Genomic DNA, 20,007 nt, shown 5'->3' with positions numbered 1-20,007 from the left:
TCAAGTGGTAAATTGCATTCTTTTTCATTAGTCCTCTGGAATCATGGTTGTTACTGTATGGATCAGGGTTCTAAGAGTGGTTGTAAATAATTCATTGCCAATGTGGGAAGTAATCTTTTGTTAGGGTCCATAAGGATTTGTGTTTGGCCCAGTTCTAGTTAAGACTTTTATCAATGACTTAGATAGCATGCTGATAAAATCACACAAATCCGAGAGTGATAGATATATTGTAAGATAGAGTCATGATCTAAAAAGATCTTAATAAACTAGAGTATCGATGTGCATCTAATAAGAGGAAATTCAATATAGATGGATAAATATAAAGCCTTATATGGGTAAAAAACAACTTAGATATCAATTTGCCTGAAAAAGATCTGGAAGATTTAGACTACAAATTCTGTATGAGAAAGTAGTATATAGGGCAGTAAAAAAGAAGAAAAAAGGAAGGAAGGAAGGAAGGGAGGGAGGGAGGGGGAGGGAAGGAGAGAGGGAAGAAGGAAGGCAGGAAGGCAGGTAGGAAGGCAGGAAGGAGGGAAGGAAGGAAGGAAGGAAGGAAGGAAGAAAGGAAGGAAGGAAGGAAGGAAGGAAGGAAGGAAGGAAGGAAGGAAGGAAGGAAGGAAGGAAGGAAGGAAGGGAAAGGAAGGGAAGGAAGGAAGGAAGGAAGGAAGGAAGGAAGGAAGGAAGGAAGGAAGGAAGGAAGGAAGGAAGGAAGAAAGGAAGGGAGGGAGGAAGGAAGGAAGGGAAGAAGGAAGGGAGGAAGACAGAAAGACTTTATTTTTTTTTTTAAGTATAGGCTCCTTTCTAGCTATGTGGCCCTAAGTAAGTCACTTAAGCCTCAATGCCTAGACGTTATTGGCCTTCTGCCTTAGAACCCATAAACAGTAATGATTCTAAGACAGAAAATAAGGGTTTAAGAAAAAAAAAAGTTTAAGTTCTAGGATTAAAGAGTTCAGAGTTCCCCTGTATTCTGCCTAGGTATGCTATATTTCGACTATTACAATAATTCTGTGTCCAGAGGTATTAACAATCAGGATAGAGAAGGACCATGAGTCTGAGGCCCTCAAGAGCAGTTGAAAGCAGTAGGGGTTAGCCTGGAAAAGAGAAGACAGAAAGGGGTTTTCTAGCTGTCTTCAAGTATTTTAAGGATATAATATGGAAAAGGTATTTGACCTGTCTCTTTGGCCCTCTTAGAGAGCAAAGTTAAAAGCATTTGGAGGAAGTTGCAAAGAGGTAAATTTAGATTTGATTTTAGGAAAAAAAGAAAAAAAACCCTTCCTTTCAATTAAACTATAGAGAAGGAAATAATAAATCATTCTAGTATCTTTGCCAAGAAAACCCAATAAATAGGGTCATAGAGAGTCAGATGTGACTGAAATGACTGAACAAAAATAAATTAAGCTATTCAAACGTGGGGCAGTGGGACTCTTTTTGTGGAGGTTTTCAAGCAGGATTGGGTAACTACTTATTAAATATGCTATGATAGAGCTACTTCTTGGGTATGAGTTTGACTAGATGGCTTTTAAGATCCCTTCCAATTCTAAAATCCATAAATCTGTGATTCTGTGAAATTGTATTTCACTATTGATACAGTCAACCACTTACCATTTCTCCCTAATGACTTAGTATGATAGTACAAAAACTCTAAAGTGCACATAAGAAATATTGGAGATTCACTAGAATAGATGAACCAAAACTTTTTTTAAAATCAGAGGAATATGGCAGAATGGGGAATAGTTTAAAGAAAAATAAGATCGAAAGACTTTAGAACTCTAATCACTGCAGTAAACAGTCGTGAATACAGATAGTAGAGTATGCTTCCTACATTTTGGAGGTGTCCTATTATGATGATATGGGTTAAGAAAGATATCATTTGCATTTTCTAAACCATAATTTCACCCTTACACAAAAACTAGTTACTGAGGAGAGACAGCGTCTCCTCTGAGGTAAGAATTTGGGAAATGTGACTTCTTGTCTTTTGCTCCAAGTGCTGGGCTTTTCTGTTGTCATTTTAGCTTGAAGTAGTCTCACCACACTTACCTCTGCTGGTGAACAATTGGGAGTTCACTGGGTACTTAACAGATGGACAGCTCACTTTTGACCCATGGTTCTCTATTGTGAAATCCAGAGGGAAAGCATTGCCAGATGACTTTATGCTTTTAATGTAAAGTTGGCTTGACACGTAAAAATAATTCTCTTAACAGTTTCTCATTAGCTATTCAATCTCAACCCCAATATTGTGATATGTATTATCTTTAGTCTCATACATGGGAACATTACCTGCCTCACTGTTAGAGAGACCTTATCTTCATTCCTTCCATTGTCCCTTTTACTTATCTTGTCAATTACTATAAAATAAGGAGACAAATATTTAAGGGTTTTCAAAGCATTGGAGAATGGCACTTTCATCAGATTCTGTGTTGGAGCTGATTTGGTGAGATTGGAAGAAACTGTAAGATGTGGCAGGCTCCTAATGCCCACAGAGATAAATGATTTCAAGGTATGTCATTACCTTATATTATAGCTTGCTATTTCCTATTTGAATCACTCCCCAGGATTTATTAAAAACATAAATCTGCTTGATAGGAGTAATCTTTGTGAAATACAACTCTATATCTATATATGTAATCCTCATGAAGAAAGTGGCAAATTTCCACCTGGTAATGGGATATTCTCCAGTAAAAAACAAAATTATTTAGGGCTTAAAATATAAAATCAATTTAAAAATATTTTCATTAAACTCAAAACTCAAAAGAAGCAAGTTTTAAAAGAAATTAACTTAAAAGTTTACCGAGTTAATGGCAAATTAGAAAAAACAATAACAAAAAGCACTTATGTTGATTTTACCATAGAAGCTATTTTAAAACAATTTTAAATTCTTTGATTTTCAATTCTGAATACATCTTAAACTTACCTCATTTTTTGAAGTCCTGAATCAAGTTTTTTCTCTGTTCATGGATAGGTCCTATCTATCCATTTGAAAAGCAGAAACATTTCTGCATATGATGATTGATAAAATTGCCACAGGGGAAACTGATTTAAACAAAATGTGTAGTAATATAACAGGAATCAAGCAGAGACAAAAAACATTTTTTAGTTTGGTGGGGATTTTTGATACTCTGTAACTAGTGTTGCTTCCTGATCAGAAAACACACTTTTTCATTTGGGAAAATGAATCAGGATCAGAGGGAATCTCAAACTCTATACTGTAGCATTTAGTTTATATTAGTATACTATCAGAGGAAAAGGCCATCTTTTTCACAATATCAAAGAAAGGGAAGATTTCTAATTGATGCAAATATCATGAGATTCTTCACAGGATAACCAAGCTCTCTACTGCAAAAATATCCTGAATTCCTCAAACTATTATGGATGGAAAGTTTGATCAAATTCAAGCATTTACAAATTTGTTAAGAAATATAGGTCAAAAACTCCTAGAGCCAAATGGTGATTAAAAAAAAAACGATGTTAATGAATATTTTATATATCTAGCAATTGGATACATTTTTAAAAAGGTGTTGTGGGACTTCCGGTTAAGATGGCGGCTTAGAGAAAGCTGAAGTTCAGATCTCCGGAAAACCCTTCCCGACCGATCTCAAACTAGAAGCTCCTAAGGCGCCGAAATTCAAAACGATCAACAGCACAGACCCTGGGAACCCTCCTCCTGGACCTGGTCCCGGTTCAAAAGGTACGGCTCCCCTCAAAAGCCAGAACCCGAGATCCCTCGGACCTCAGGGGTAGGAGCGCAGAGTCCAAGGCTCCCGGAAGCGGCAGCCGCGCCGGGCTCAGAGAGCAGGGTCTGAGGAACAACAACCCTCAGGGTCTTCTACCCAAGTCCCAGTCCGGGTGAAAGTTACTGCCTGGGGCTTCCGCTGCAAAGAGCTGGTCGGTCCGGGTGAAAGTTACTGCCTGGGGCCTCCGCTGCAGAGAGCTGGTCAAAACAACAGCAACCCTCAGGGTGGGCAAGACAGCCTCACGGGCTGGATCCTGCTATCCAAGTCTCAGTGAAAGTCTGTGCTCTCGGAGCTTGAGGAAGCGGCAGCCCATCCCCCCGCAGGCCGACGAAACAGCCTCACGGCCAGGGATTCTGAAGGCAACTTCCGGAAAGCGAGCCGGGGGGAGAGTGTGGCCTCGTGGTCCGACCCTTCCATTCCAGTTCCAGTGAGGCATATTCAGTTTAACCCAGGGAACGCTCATAGAACCAACATCTGCCCAGGACTAAAGCCTCGGATCACCAGACAAAGACAAGAAAAGCCAATCCTCCATGTTCAGAGATGACAAACTCCACAGAAGCACAGAAGCCCCAAAATACCAAGAAAAATAAGAAGAAGGGGGCGACTCTGGACACATTCTATGGAGCCAAAATACAAAATACAGAGCAGATAGAAGAAGATATACAAGAAAATGCTCCAAAATCTTCCAAAGGAAATAGAAACTCTCCACAAACCCATGAAGAATTTGAATCAGAAAGGAACAAAAAGATGGAAGCCCTCTGGGAGGAAAAGTGGGAAATGATGCAAAAGAAATTCACGCATCTACAAAACCAGTTTGACCAAACTGTAAAAGAAAACCAGGCTTTAAAGCAAGAACTAATAAAGCAAAGCCAAAACACCAAGAAATTAGAAGAGAACATAAAATATCTCACCGACAAGGTGATAGATCTGGAAAACAGGGGGAGAAGAGAAAATTTAAGAATAATTGGACTCCCAGAAAAGCCAGAAATAAACACCAAACTGGACATGGTGATACAAGATATAATCAAAGAAAATTGCCCAGAGATTCTAGAACAAGGGGGCAATACATCCACTGACAGAGCTCACAGAACACCTTCTACACTAAACCCCCAAAAGACAACTCCCAGGAATGTAATTGCCAAATTCCAAAGCTATCAAACAAAAGAAAAAATCCTACAGGAAGCCAGAAAAAGACAATTTAGATATAAAGGAATGCCAATCAGGGTCACACAAGACCTTGCAAGTTCTACGCTGAATGATCGTAAGGCATGGAACATGATCTTCAGAAAGGCAAGAGAGCTGGGTCTCCAACCAAGAATCAGCTACCCAGCAAAACTGACTATATACTTCCAAGGGAAAGTATGGGCATTCAACAAAATAGAAGACTTCCAACTTTTTGCAAAGAAAAGACCAGAGCTCTGTGGAAAGTTTGATACCGAAAATCAAAGAGCAAGGAATACCTGAAAAGGTAAATATTAAGGAAAGGGGAAAAATGTTATCTTCTTTTACTCAAACTCTCTTCTATAAGGACTACATTTATATCAACCTATGTATACTAATATGTGGGGAAAATGTAATGTATAAATAGGGGGTAAAGAAAGACCAAATAGAATAATGGTTCTCACACAAAGATTCACAGGGGAAGGGGAGGGGAAGAAAACTCCTATAAGAAGGAGAGGAAGAGAGGGGGGGGGGTTTACTTAAACCTCAATCTCAGGGAAATCAACTCTGAGAGGGAAAAACATCCAGATCCATTGGGATCTTGAATTCTATCTTACCCAACAAGGGTAAGGAGAAGGGAAAACCAAGGGGGGGAGGGGGAGAGGGAGAACAAAAAGGGAGGGAAAGAGAGGGGGGAGGGGGAGGGAACAAAAAGGGAGGGACTAAAAAGGGAAACATCAAGGGAGGGGACAAGGGGGACTGATTCAAAGTAAATCACTGGACTAAAAGGTAGAGCCGAAGAAGAAAAGGTTAGAATTAGGGAAGGCAATCAAAATGCCAGGGAGTCCACAAATGACAATCATAACTTTGAACGTGAATGGGATGAACTCACCCATAAAACGTAGACGAATAGCTGAATGGATTAGAATCCAAAACCCTACCATATGTTGTCTTCAAGAAACACACATGAGGCGGGTTGACACCCACAAGGTCAGAATTAAAGGATGGAGTAAGACCTTCTGGGCCTCAACTGATAGAAAGAAGGCAGGAGTGGTAATCATGATATCTGATAAAGCCAATGCAAAAATAGACCTGATCAAAAGGGATAGGGAAGGTAATTATATTTTGTTAAAAGGGACTCTAGACAATGAGGAAATATCATTAATCAACATGTATGCACCAAATAATATAGCACCCAAATTTCTAATGGAGAAACTAGGAGAATTGAAGGAAGAAATAGACAATAAAACCATACTAGTGGGAGACTTAAACCAACCATTATCAAATTTAGATAAATCAAATCAAAAAATAAATAAGAAAGAGGTAAAAGAAGTGAATGAAATCTTAGAAAAATTAGAATTAATAGACATATGGAGAAAAATAAATAGGGATAAAAAGGAATACACCTTCTTCTCAGCACCACATGGCACATTCACAAAAATTGACCATACATTAGGTCACAGAAACATAGCACACAAATGCAAAAAAGCAGAAATAATGAATGCAGCCTTCTCAGATCACAAGGCAATAAAAATAATGATTAGTAATGGTACATGGAAAACCAAATCTAAAACCAATTGGAAATTAAACAATATGATACTCCAAAACCGTTTAGCTAAAGAAGAAATCATAGAAACAATTAATAATTTCATCAAGGAAAATGACAATGGCGAAACATCCTTTCAAACCTTTTGGGATGCAGCCAAAGCGGTAATCAGAGGCAAATTCATATCCCTGAAAGCTCATATTAACAAACAAGGGAGAGCAGAGATCAATCAATTGGAAATGCAATTGAAAAAACTCGAAAGCGACCAAATTAAAAACCCCCAGCAGAAAACCAAATTAGAAATCCTAAAAATTAAGGGAGAAATTAATAAAATCGAAAGTGATAGAACTATTGATTTAATAAATAAGACAAGAAGCTGGTACTTTGAAAAAACAAACAAAATAGACAAAGTACTGGTCAATCTAATTAAAAAAAGGAAGGAAGAAAAGCAAATTCACAGCATTAAAGATGAAAAGGGGGACAGCACCTCCAATGAGGAGGAAATTAAGGCAATCATCAGAAATTACTTTGCCCAATTATATGGCAATAAATACACCAATTTAGGAGAAATGGATGAATATATACAAAAATACAAACTGCCTAGACTAACAGAAGAGGAAATAGAATTCTTAAATAATCCCATATCAGAAATTGAAATCCATCAAGCCATCAAAGAACTTCCTAAGAAAAAATCACCAGGGCCTGATGGATTCACCTGTGAATTCTATCAAACATTCAGAGAACAGTTAACCCCAATACTATACAAACTATTTGACATAATAAGCAAAGAGGGAGTTCTACCAAACTCCTTTTACGACACAAACATGGTACTGATTCCAAAACCAGGCAGGTCAAAAACAGAGAAAGAAAACTATAGACCAATCTCCCTAATGAATATAGATGCAAAAATTTTAAATAGGATACTAGCAAAAAGACTCCAGCAAGTGATCAGAAGGATCATTCACCATGATCAAGTAGGATTCATACCAGGGATGCAGGGCTGGTTCAACATTAGGAAAACCATCCACATAATTGACCACATCAACAAGCAAACTAGCAAGAACCACATGATTATCTCAATAGATGCAGAAAAAGCCTTTGATAAAATACAACACCCATTCCTATTAAAAACACTAGAAAGCATAGGAATAGAAGGGTCATTCCTAAAAATAACAAACAGTATATATCTAAAACCAACAGCTAATATCATCTGCAATGGGGATAAACTAGATGCATTCCCAATAAGATCAGGAGTGAAACAAGGATGCCCATTATCACCTCTACTATTTGACATTGTACTAGAAACACTAGCAGTAGCAATTAGAGAAGATAAAGAAATTGAAGGCATCAGAATAGGCAAGGAGGAGACCAAGTTATCACTCTTTGCGGATGACATGATGGTCTACTTAAAGAATCCTAGAGATTCAACCAAAAAGCTAATTGAAATAATCAACAACTTTAGCAAAGTTGCAGGATACAAAATAAACCCACATAAATCATCAGCTTTTCTATATATCTCCAACACAGCTCAGCAGCAAGAACTAGAAAGAGAAATCCCATTCAAAATCACCTTAGACAAAATAAAATACCTAGGAATCTATCTCCCAAGACAAACACAGGAACTATATGAACACAACTACAAAACACTCGCCACACAACTAAAACTAGACTTGAACAATTGGAAAAACATTAACTGCTCATGGATAGGACGAGCCAATATAATAAAAATGACCATCCTACCCAAACTTATTTATCTATTTAGTGCCATACCCATTGAACTACCAAAATACTTCTTCACTGATTTAGAAAAAAACATAACAAAGTTCATTTGGAAGAACAAAAGATCAAGGATATCCAGGGAAATAATGAAAAAAAACACATATGATGGGGGCCTTGCAGTCCCAGACCTCAAACTATATTACAAAGCAGCAGTCATCAAAACAATTTGGTACTGGCTAAGAAACAGAAAGGAAGATCAGTGGAATAGACTGGGGGAAAACGACCTCAGCAAGACAGTATACGATAAACCCAAAGATCCCAGCTTTTGGGACAAAAATCCACTATTCGATAAAAACTGCTGGGAAAATTGGAAGACAGTGTGGGAGAGACTAGGAATAGATCAACACCTCACACCCTACACCAAGATAAATTCAAAATGGGTGAGTGACTTAAACATAAAGAAGGAAACCATAAGTAAATTGGGTAAACACAGAATAGTATACATGTCAGACCTTTGGGAGGGGAAAGGCTTTAAAACCAAGCAAGATATAGAAAGAATCACAAAATGTAAAATAAATAATTTTGACTACATCAAACTAAAAAGCTTTTGTACAAACAAAACCAATATAACTAAAATCAGAAGGGAAACAACAAATTGGGAAAAAATCTTCATAGAAACCTCTGACAAAGGTTTAATTACTCATATTTATAATGAGCTAAATCAATTGTGCAAAAAATCAAGCCATTCTCCAATTGATAAATGGGCAAGGGAAATGGATAGGCAGTTCTCAGATAAAGAAATCAAAACTATTAACAAGCACATGAAGAAGTGTTCTACATCTCTTATAATCAGAGAGATGCAAATCAAAACAACTCTGAGGTATCACCTCACACCTAGCAGATTGGCTAACATAACAGCAAAGGAAAGTAATGAATGCTGGAGGGGATGTGGCAAAGTAGGGACATTAATTCATTGCTGGTGGAGTTGTGAACTGATCCAACCATTCTGGAGGGCAATTTGGAACTATGCCCAAAGGGCGACAAAAGAATATCTACCCTTTGACCCAGCCATAGCACTACTGGGTCTGTACCCCAAAGAGATAATGGACACAAAGACTTGTACAAAAATATTCATAGCTGCGCTCTTTGTGGTGGCCCAATACTGGAAAACGAGGGGATGCCCATCAATTGGGGAATGGCTGAACAAACTGTGGTATATGTTGGTGATGGAGTACTATTGTGCTAAAAGGAATAATAAAGTGGAGAAGTTCCATGGAGACTGGAACAACCTCCAGGAAGTGATGCAGAGCGAGAGGAGCAGAACCAGGAGAACATTGTACACAGAGACTAATACACTGTGGTATAATCGAACGTAATGGACTTCTCCATTAGGGGCGGTGTAATGTCCCTGAACAACTTGCAGGGATCCAGGAGAAAAAAACACCATTCATAAGCAAAGGATAAACTATGGGAGTGGAAACACCGAGAAAAAGCAACTGCCTGAATACAGAGGTTGAGGGGACATGACAGAGGATAGACTTTAAATGAACACTCTAATGCAAATACTAACAACAAAGCAATGGGTTCAAATCAAGAAAACATCTAATGCCCAGTGGACTTACGCGTCGGCTATGGGGGGTGGGGGGGAGGAAAAGAAATTGATCTATGTCTTTAACGAATAATGCTTGGAAATGATCAAATAAAATATATTTAAAAAAAAAAAAGAATCATCTAATCCTAAAAAGGTGTTGTGAACATAAACAACAAGATGGGGATGGTTTTTCCATTCCCTATGAACTCTCAAACCATTACATGCCAAATGTAGAACAATTACAGTTGAATCCACAAGTCAAAAAATAAAGAGAACCCAGACAAGATAAAATCCTTATGAATGAACATAGAGAATGCTAATCTTTTCAAAATGCTCATTCAGCATCCCTCTCACTCTAACCTCTGTGCTCCAGGCAGGAACAAATGATCACTAATAGACTAGTATGGTCTACAATGATAGTCTCCTATTGCAAAAACTCTGCCGGCATACTTTGCTCCCTGCTCACTCCCCACTCTACAACAAGCAGGAGATACTGTTTCTGCCAAGCTCCATGCAAAAAGAAAATGGAAGCATGGGGTCTCCTGCTTGGGGTAGTCATTATGTTAGGGAACCCCAGGAATGCAGAGATTCTGCCTGGAGCTCCCTTCATGCCTTCCTCCAGCCCTCTACATAGTGGTAGAGGTTAATTTAATTCAGATCATCCAGAGAAGGAAAGGTGAAAGCCCAGAGAAGAATTGAATACTGACTGGGGCCAATCCTTTTTCATCAGAGGTTCCGAGGAGGAGGGACCAAGGCCAGTAAAACTCAAATCATCCAATGTGGGAGGAGGGTGATTTTGTTTTGTAATTCAGTCCCAGGAATATATGCATGAGCAAAGAAAGAGAAGTCAGGAAAGGAGAGATTAAGAAAAACAAGAAAAAAAGGCTGAAATATTTAAAGATTATGAGGAAGAAAACAGTAAAAACCTTGAACACAAGCAGATAAATAACAGAATGTACCCTAAAACTAGGATACTAAACTAAACTCTCAAAGAGACTAATGAATTTTCAATAAATATTACAGTGTAAAGGAAAGTGAATCATGCCTGATAAATGCTGTAGAATCCTAAGAGAACATGAAACAACATAAAAAAATTCCAAATGACTCAAAAGGAAAATAAAACCTATTTGTGTATTGAAAATAGTAATGAATGTGACAAAATTTTTATGTATATACATCCCCCACATATATGCATATGTGTATATGTGTGTGAATATGTACATATATATATAACATGTATAAATTTATATACAGATATACATATATAGAGAGGAGTAGTAATAAAAAAATTAGAAAACTGTAAAAATTGAGTCCATGGTGGAAAGCTTCACCAAAGAGGGAAAAGAAAGATGAATGCAATATAAAAATACTGATGGAGAGGAAAATGTGGCAAAAAGAAAGCTAAAGGCAATATTAAAAGAACATATGATCTCCATATAAGTTGGAGTCATTGCTCTGATAGATAGGATGTGGAGAGACCACTTAAGTGATTCAAAGTTTGATCAGAAGAATATGATAAATCAAAATCCCTATACACCATATTGAAGGAAATAATACAAGAAAATTGCACAGAACTTGTGAATAAAAAAAGTATTAAAAGAATCTATAGATCACCTCCAAAGAAAAGCTTTATGCTTCAAACACCATGACAATGGTGGCTAAATTTAATAATTCCAGATAAACAACAATTGTTTCCAGTGGAATAACAATTCCAAAGATAACAATGGAAGTTTCTTCAATCAATATGAGTAAAGCAAAAATATCTCTTTGCTATGCAATTATTTGACATCATTCTAGAAATACTAGCAATAGCAATAAGGAAAGAGTAAGAAATTAAAGGCATAATGGTAGACAAAGAAGAATCAAAAAATTCCTTTTTGATAAGATGATTTACTTAGAAAATCTTAAGTAATTGGCAAAGAAACTAATTGAGAAAAAAACATTTTAAATTTAGAGCTGGAAGAGCTTTTGAGGCTATCAAGTTCAATTTCATTTTTACAGATGCAGAAACTGAACCTGAAGAAGTAAAATGGCTTACCTAGGGTCATATAGCTACTACAAGTTTAAGGTAGTGTTTGAACTCTTCTTCCTGCTAGGAAGCTCAGTGATATTTCCAATAATGCATCTAGCTCCCTTTCAAAAATAATAGCTAACATAGTTATTGAATTGTAATAAAAATAGTTTCAGTAAGTTTGCTGCCCCGGAATGAACCCACAGCAAATAATAGTACTTCTAGATTGTAAGAACATAATCAAGGAAATGGTAATAGATATGAACATATAGGAGTGTGCTGGGAGCCCCCTCTAATTGATTAATTGTAAAATTTTTAGTGTGAGCATTTACACCTCAGAAATTGGCAATAACTACAAATCAGGTTTAGTTTCTTATTTTGTTGATTGTCTAGACTTAAGAAAGTGTCAATGAAGATTAAATTTCAAAGTGTTGTTCATACTTTTTTTAAACCATTTACCAGCATTGTCCTGGATTACTCTATAAATATCAGGAATGGACTAGAAGGCACAGGAAATGAAGTCATCATCACCTGGGGACTGTAGGTTAATAATAATAATAATAATAATAATAAGCATTTGTATAGTGCTTTAAAGTTTGCAAAGTGTTTTACACTCATTGTCTCATTTGATCCTCACTGCACTTCTGTGGAAATCCCATGAAAAATAATTACAAAATGATTTTTTAAAATGGAGGAGGGGAAGGCAATCTAGTAAAGCAGTTCAGGATTTTATAAATAAAATTGCAAAATGTTCATTAAAGAAATAAAGGATAACTTAATTAGATAGAATAGATGGAGTATCAGTGTTCATGGCTGAGGTGAGATGATTTAATAAACTGCCATTACTAGTAAAGTTAATTTACAGATTTAAGGGTATATTAACGAAACTAGCAGAATGAAACTTTAGAGAGCTAGACAAAATAATAACAAAACTCATTTGAAAGCATGAAAAATATAGATGATCAAGTTAAATATTTTTAAAAGGTTGGAATGAAGGTAGAACCACATTTTCAGATCTCAAACTATACTATATAATAGTATCAGAAAAACCATCAGTACTGTTTTTTTTTAATACATGAATGGAAACAACTCTGAGGTATCACCTCATATCTAACAAATTGGCTAACATGACAGCAAAGGAAAGTAATGAATGCTGGAAGGGATGTGACAAAGTTGGGACATTGATGCACTGCTGGTGGAGTTGTGAATTGATCCAACCATTCTGGAAGGCAATTTGAAACTATGCCCAAAGACTGTCTGCCCTTTGATCCAGTCATAGCACTGCTGGGCTTGTACCCCAGGGAGATAATAAGGAAAAAGATATATGCAAGAATATTCATAGCTGCGCTCTTTGTGGTGGCAAAAATTGGAAAATGAGGGGATGCCCTTCAATTGGGGAATGGCTGAACAAATTGTGGTATATGTTGGTGATGGAATACTATTGTGCTCAAAGGAATAATAAAGTGGAGGAATTCCATGGAGACTGGAACAACCTCCAGGAAGTGATGCAGAGCGAGAGGAGCAGAACCAGGAGAACATTGTACACAGAGCCTGATACACTGTGGTAAAATCAAATGTAATGGACTTCTCCATTAGTGGCAATGCAATGATCCAAATCTATTCTGAGGGACTTATGAAAAAGAACACCATCCACATTCAGAGGAAGAACTGTGGGAGTAGAAACACAGAAGAAAAACAATTGCTTGATCACATGGGACGGTGGAGCTATGACTGGGAAAGTAGACTCTAAAAGATCACCCTAGTGCAAATATTAATAATAAGGAAATGGGTCTTGATCAATGGCACATGTTAAACCCAGTGGAATTGCACGTCAGATACAGGAGGGGGTAGGGGTAGAGGCGGGAAAGAACATGAGTCTTGTAACCATGGAAAATTATTCTAAATCATCTAATTAAATAAAATTTTTAAAAATACCAAAAAAAAAATACATAAAGGGTCAATGGAACAGAGCAGCAAAAGAAGAATCAGAAATAATTGAACTCAATAACCCAGTGTTTTATAAATCCCCAAACAAATTATCTAGGAAAAGAGCAATTAATTTTCCAAGAACTTCTGTGGGAACTAGAAAACAGTCTGGAGGAAATGAGGTTAAAAGCAACATCTTCCACCACATTTCACAATAAATTAAAAATCACAGACTTAGATACTAATATCATATCATCAAATTTTATTAGAGAAATAAATTATATTTCTTTCATAAATAAAGATATCTGTGTATGTGGGCATGTATATGAATGAGTAGGTGAGATTGGGTAACAGTACCAAAAAAGGGATAGAAGCAAATATGAAAGATAGATCACTATGATTATATGAAAATGAAAAGATTTTGCATGAACAAAATGAATTTAATGTGTACAAAAAGGGAATGGGTTAATTGGGAAAAATATTTGTATTAAATATGTCCATAAAAATATGTTGTTGAAGATATAGAGACAAGTAATAGAAATATCTATTCTTCAATAGAAGTAGATGAGAGAAACGGGCAAACAACTCATAAAAGAATGATAAACTAATAGTAATGTTGTAAATTACTAATAACAATAAAAATGCAAATCTTACTAATCCTGATGTTTGCCTTCACACCCCCAAAAAAGTTAAAATACCATATTTATATTGAGTTAAAATAGTTGTTGCTATTTTTTAAAAGAAAAACACACATATACACAAGAAAACTGTGGGGTCAGGAAGAGAATAAATGGACAAGTTAATCGGTGATTATTGGTCATGGTAAAAGAAGGGGTATTACCAATTTGGAGAATGTGGGGAAAGGCTGTGATTCCAGAGGAATGGTCTTTGGAGGAGAAATCTTCCTTAAGAAGATAGCAGTGGATATTTATGGTCTAACCAACAGCAGTTTAAGGAATCAAGATAAGGTTACAGGTGAGAATTATTTTGTAGACTGTTTTCATCATACCTTCCTGTTTCCACAAGAGAAAAATGAAATGTTTCTTTTGCTCCCAGAAATAGCCATGCTATTACTTACTCAAAATATTCTGCAGCAGGAGTGGTTTTATAGGTATCATTGATGTCAAAGCTGTCACTGGAGTTGGAAAAACGAGTATCTGAGCAGTTCAGGCTATTCCAGGTGTTATTACAGTGTATCCAGGGAAGATCCATAGTGAAGGATGAGAAAAAGTAATGGAGAGCCCAGGCAATGATGACATTATAGAAGAATCCAACATAAAGGGATATAAGGATAACAGTAAAGCCCACACCTAAGGAGAAGGAAAAAAATGAAAGAAACAATCAGTGCTTTGACTCTACTAGCAACTTACTTATTCTACCAAATACCTTCATTACTCCAAGAAATAGAATTCCATAACTGTTATTCTTTCTTATGGAAAAAAGGAAAAGCTTCATTTTTCATTGAGAAATCTATATCATAAGAAATCTAAATGACTAGTTAATATATGAAATATTTCAGAAGTACTCTACTTTGATAAAAAGGATTAATACATTAATACAATATTTTGATTTTAAAACATTGTTCAGAATAAACTTATTTAAAATTCTCCCCGCCCATTCAATCTCCCTTTTATTTTTGTGAGTGATCTCTAAATTCAAAATATCTCTAGATTCTAGAATCCCAGATTTAGCTCTGATTTTTTAAGCAGTCGATGCATAGAACCTAAAATTTTCTTAAATATTTTATTGTATCCTTTCTAAAATTCATCTTTCATGTTAATTAAAATTATATCCAAATATTTAGTGTCATAGAACCACAGATTTTAGAATTGGAAGCTGTCTTAGAAAATATCTAATTAAGTTTCCATATTTAATAAGAAACGGAGATACATTGGTTTGAATTAATTTTGCTTAAGGCGTGTGGACGTTGGCTTAAGTGTTTGTTTTTTTACCCAAAGTCTAGTCATATTGATTGATTGATTGTTGTTCACCTTTCCTTTTTAAAAAGAACCAATGATATTAAAAAGTGATAACCAGACTTGTTCTTGAGGTGGATTTACAAAAGGAAGAGTTACACAAAGTCATCAGCCTTACTCTCTTCTAGAGACATCAAAATCTAGCAGTAATTAAAAAGTCAGGATGATTGTAGCATTTCTAATGTCTAATCAAGTTCGAAGTGCTACAGAATGCCAGTTTTAGCTGCCTTTGTTTCCTCTACTGTAAAATGAATGGCTTAGATTAGATGATCCCTAAGATCGATCCCATCTAGTTCTAACAGTATATAATTCTAAATAATGTCAATAAATGTTTTCTCAATTAACACTCCTGTTTACTATTGTAGCTAATGCTTTAAATGACTAGATTATTTGGGTTCTCTTCCAGTTTCACAATGCTTTCTTGACAAAATTTTATTTGAAGTCATTAGATATTTTGACCCAGTTACAAAAGTTAACAGTAAAAACAAACCTAGTCATGAAATTGAGCTGGCTATTATGTCTGGAATCTGATCTTGGAAGGAAAAATCTTTTTAATATCTAACTCCACCTTTCCTCCTCCCCATTTGTTCTCTCTTTAATTTAACATTACACTCTTGTTTCCGGTTTCAAAGTAAGGAACCAAAACACAAGTCATACATACCCTGTGATTTTATGAGTGACTCTTCTTAAATTGTTTGGTGAACTGAAGCAGATACCTCTAAGAAATCCATGTGCTCTCTTTTGCCAACTACCTCTTGATCTTCCACAAATGCTACCTTTTATAGCCATGACTTTGGCCCAATAAAAAGAATACTGAGGTTTGAATGAGAGAATCTGATTTTCAATCTCATTTCTGCCACTAGCTATCTGGGTAATTTTGGGCAAGAAATTTAAACTGTACTAGAATATCTCCATGATGAGGAGGCTGATCTAGAAATAAGGTACTCATTATCTGAGGTCTGCACACTTGTTTTTACAAATATTTTAACAATGATTTTAATATAATTGGCTTTCTTTATTATTTTATGTATTTTATTTCTAATATTAAAAAAAAAAAAACATTATCCTGAGTAGGCATCCTAAGCTTCACTGAATTGCCAAAAGGACCCATGAGACAAAAAAAGGCTAAGAACCTCAGCGATAAATGAACTTTAGAATCCTTTCAAACCCTAAGTCAGTGATGGTGAACCTTTTAGAGACTGAGTGCCCAAACTTCAACCCTCATACTGCATGTGAGCCCCTTAACAAAGACAGGGGAGGGAGGACGTGTTCCCAGTAGGCTGCTTGGCAGAGGAGTGGGTGATGAGAGAAATGTCCTCAGGCATGCATGGAAATAGGGAAGGGAATATCCCCTTCTGGCAGACATGCCATAGGTTCGCCAACATGGTCCTAAATCAATGATCCTAGGTTTGTCATAGCAATTATAATCTCAAAGGAGCAAGAGAACATAGAATGCAATAGCCTGTATATGTGAAAATAATGGCAGTTGTGTGATCTAATGAATCCGTTCCATGTCAAGGACATGAGTCCTTCTTTTCTAGGCTTTATTACCAGGGCTTTCTATGGATTTTATTTCCTCCAAAGAACAGTTTTTGGCTAGTTTTGGCTAGACATCTTCCCTGTCTTTCTCTCCTTTGGGGAGTTTTCCTGTCAGCTCTCTTCAAGCAGGGCTTTTTTTCCAAGTCAATCCTTTGGAACTACACAGTTTGGCCCCTGCTTTGATGTCTTAGCCCTTCATGCTAACATAGGGAGAATGAATGGACCAGTGATTTCATAGGCATAAGAAACTCCCAGATGAGGAAACATTCCCTATCAGTACTAGTTGTCAACTTATTTTTCTTTTAGAGTTGTCTAGAGCCCCAAAACATGAAGATACTTGCTCCCCCCAAGGTATCTAGAAAATGAACCAGACCAAACTCTGATGGATAAATTGAAGACAAAGTCATGGTGAATCATTTCCCCAGCCATTCTGGTACAGGAATACAGACAGGTGTGTAGACACTGGGAATAAGTCTGATACAAAGGTCATAATGGATCCAGGAAGAGACTGCACCAGTGCAAAAGAAGTTTCCTAGACCTATACTGAGACTCCTCCACAGGTACTGGTGCCAAATGGCATCTTTGTCACCCATTACCCACCACCCAGTTCAGGATCACAGATATAGGTAAGACTAAGGAAGGAACCTCATCTCCCTTTCTCCTCCAACCCCAGATCAGGTCCTATACCAAGGGAGAAGCAGGTTCAGCATGAAGAAGTAGCAATGTCTCTGCAGTCTCTGGAGACTGCAGAGGAATAATTAGGAAAAGAATCCCAGTCCAAAGGGGAGCCTGCATTTCTGTTACTGAATCAGCAGAGCTTCCCAGTCCGCTGATAGTGGCTGAATCCTGCAACAATCAGTCTATTGTTGCTCACACCAATCCCAGGTCAGGAACTTGGGGAGCTCAGACAAGGATGAGGGGCAGCAATCACACTTTATCCTAAATCAAATCACTTTGGGAACACTGAAAACCTGCATATTCCCAGTTTGAGCTGTCCCTGAGATTCTGGAATAATGCGATAATCAATAACCCCAAGAAAACAGCCAATACTTTTCCTCCAGAAGTAAAGTCTGCCTTTCACATCAAATTCCAAATCAGAAAGTAGGCTGGAAGAATGAGCAAACAAAAAACAATTCCACCATAAAAAAAAAAAAACAAACCTATTATGATGACAGGAAGCTCAAGATACAAACCCAGAAGATGAGAATGTCTCTAAAATATTAACAAGCAAAGCCTTCAAGAAAATTAATTTAAATTAAATTATTTTAAATTAAATTAAATTAAAATTTCTGGAACAAATGAAGACAGAATTTTAAATGGGATTTTAAAATGTTTTTCTCAAGTAAATGAGAGTATTGGAGAAAAAAGAATTGTATAAGGAAGAATTGAAAAGAGAAACAACAATTTGGCACAAGAAGTACAGAATCTTGCCCAATCAACAAACTCCCTGCCATTTTATATGGACCAAATATAAGTTAATGACTTCATGAGACAATGAGAAATATTAAAACAAAGTCAAAAGACTTAAAAAGGATAAAATGTGAGGTATCTAGTATCTCAAAATGAACAATCTTAAAACTTACTTGGAAATCAGATCTAGGAGGAAAAAATAAAAAATCATTAGACTACCTGAATGCCATGACCAAAAACAAGGGTCAAGGTCAAAACATTATATTTCAAGAAACTTAAAAGAAAAGTTCTCAAAACTAGAGGGAAAAGTAGAATTAAAAAAAATTTTTCAATCATTTTCTAAAAGAAACTTCTGAATTAAAAGTTTTAGAAACATTTCAGCCAAAATTGAAAGCTTCCAGGTGAAAGAAAAAATAATGGAAATAGTCAGAAAGCAAAAATTCAAGTACCAAGGAGCAAATCATGCTCATAAAGGACTTAACAGCCACCACTATCAAGGAGGAGAGAAATTAGAATACGATGTTTTAGAAGATAAAGGATATGATATTGTCTTATAGTTAAGAATAATTTTCCCAGCAAAATTGAATATAATCCTCAGGGGGAAAAAAGGCAACCTTTGATGAAATAGAGGGCTTCCAAGCACTGCTAATGAAAAGACCAAAGCTTTGTAAAAACTTTAAAGTTCAAAGACAAGAATTAAGAGAAATGTTAAAAGGTAAATACAAATGAATAATGATAAAGGACTAAACGAGGATAAATTGCTTTTATTCTAATATGAAGAGAGGATACATATGTTCTCTCTGAACCCAGTATTATCAGGGATGATAGAGGGGGTCTATTATCTCATATAATTAAGGTGAGCAAATAGACATCTTTACAATCAAGGAGGAGGGGCTGAGGGGACAGTTGGCACTTAAACTTCACTCTCATCTGAACTAGTCAAAGGAGGGAATAATGCATACAGTTGGTTACAAAAATATAACATTGGAAAGAAAGGGAAATTAGTGGGAGAGTAGTTCAAGGGAGGGATTAGTTTTAGACCAAACAAAATCTAAAGATGTGCAGAAATATTTATAACCCTTTGAGAAGGCAAAGAATGAGATTCTGAGTCCATAAATTAGGGAATAGCTGAATAAGTTTTGGTATATAAATGCTATGGAATGTTATAAGAAACAATGAAGAAGGTCGCTTCAGAGAAACCTAGGAACACTTATTTGGGGGGAGGGAAAAGAAGCAAGTAAGTATTTTTTAATCACCTACTATTTTTATTATCTCAGTTGATCCTCACAGCCACCCTGTGAAAACAGGTGCCATTATGATCCCCAATTTTTTGTAGAGGAAATTGAGGCAGGCAGAGGTTAAGTGATTAGCTCAGGGTCACACAGCTAGTAAGTGTC

General features: G+C 36.4%; 1 protein-coding gene across 1 annotated transcript in view; it reads right to left on the bottom strand.

Moving 5' to 3' along the window:
- Window positions 1-20,007, bottom strand: part of SLC6A3 (solute carrier family 6 member 3) — a 97,681-nt gene that overhangs the window by 61,515 nt on the left and 16,159 nt on the right. Inside the window, exon 4 of the mRNA XM_001369509.4 lies at window positions 14,764-14,995. Within this exon, the coding sequence (XP_001369546.2) occupies window positions 14,764-14,995 (232 nt within the window). The remainder of the gene's footprint in view (window positions 1-14,763; window positions 14,996-20,007) is intronic.

This window comes from Monodelphis domestica, chromosome 3 (assembly GCF_027887165.1).
Source record: "Monodelphis domestica isolate mMonDom1 chromosome 3, mMonDom1.pri, whole genome shotgun sequence".
In the NCBI taxonomy this organism is placed as follows: domain Eukaryota; kingdom Metazoa; phylum Chordata; class Mammalia; order Didelphimorphia; family Didelphidae; genus Monodelphis; species Monodelphis domestica.
Note: the sequence above shows the minus strand (reverse complement) of the source record. Positions and strands in the feature narration are given on the sequence as shown.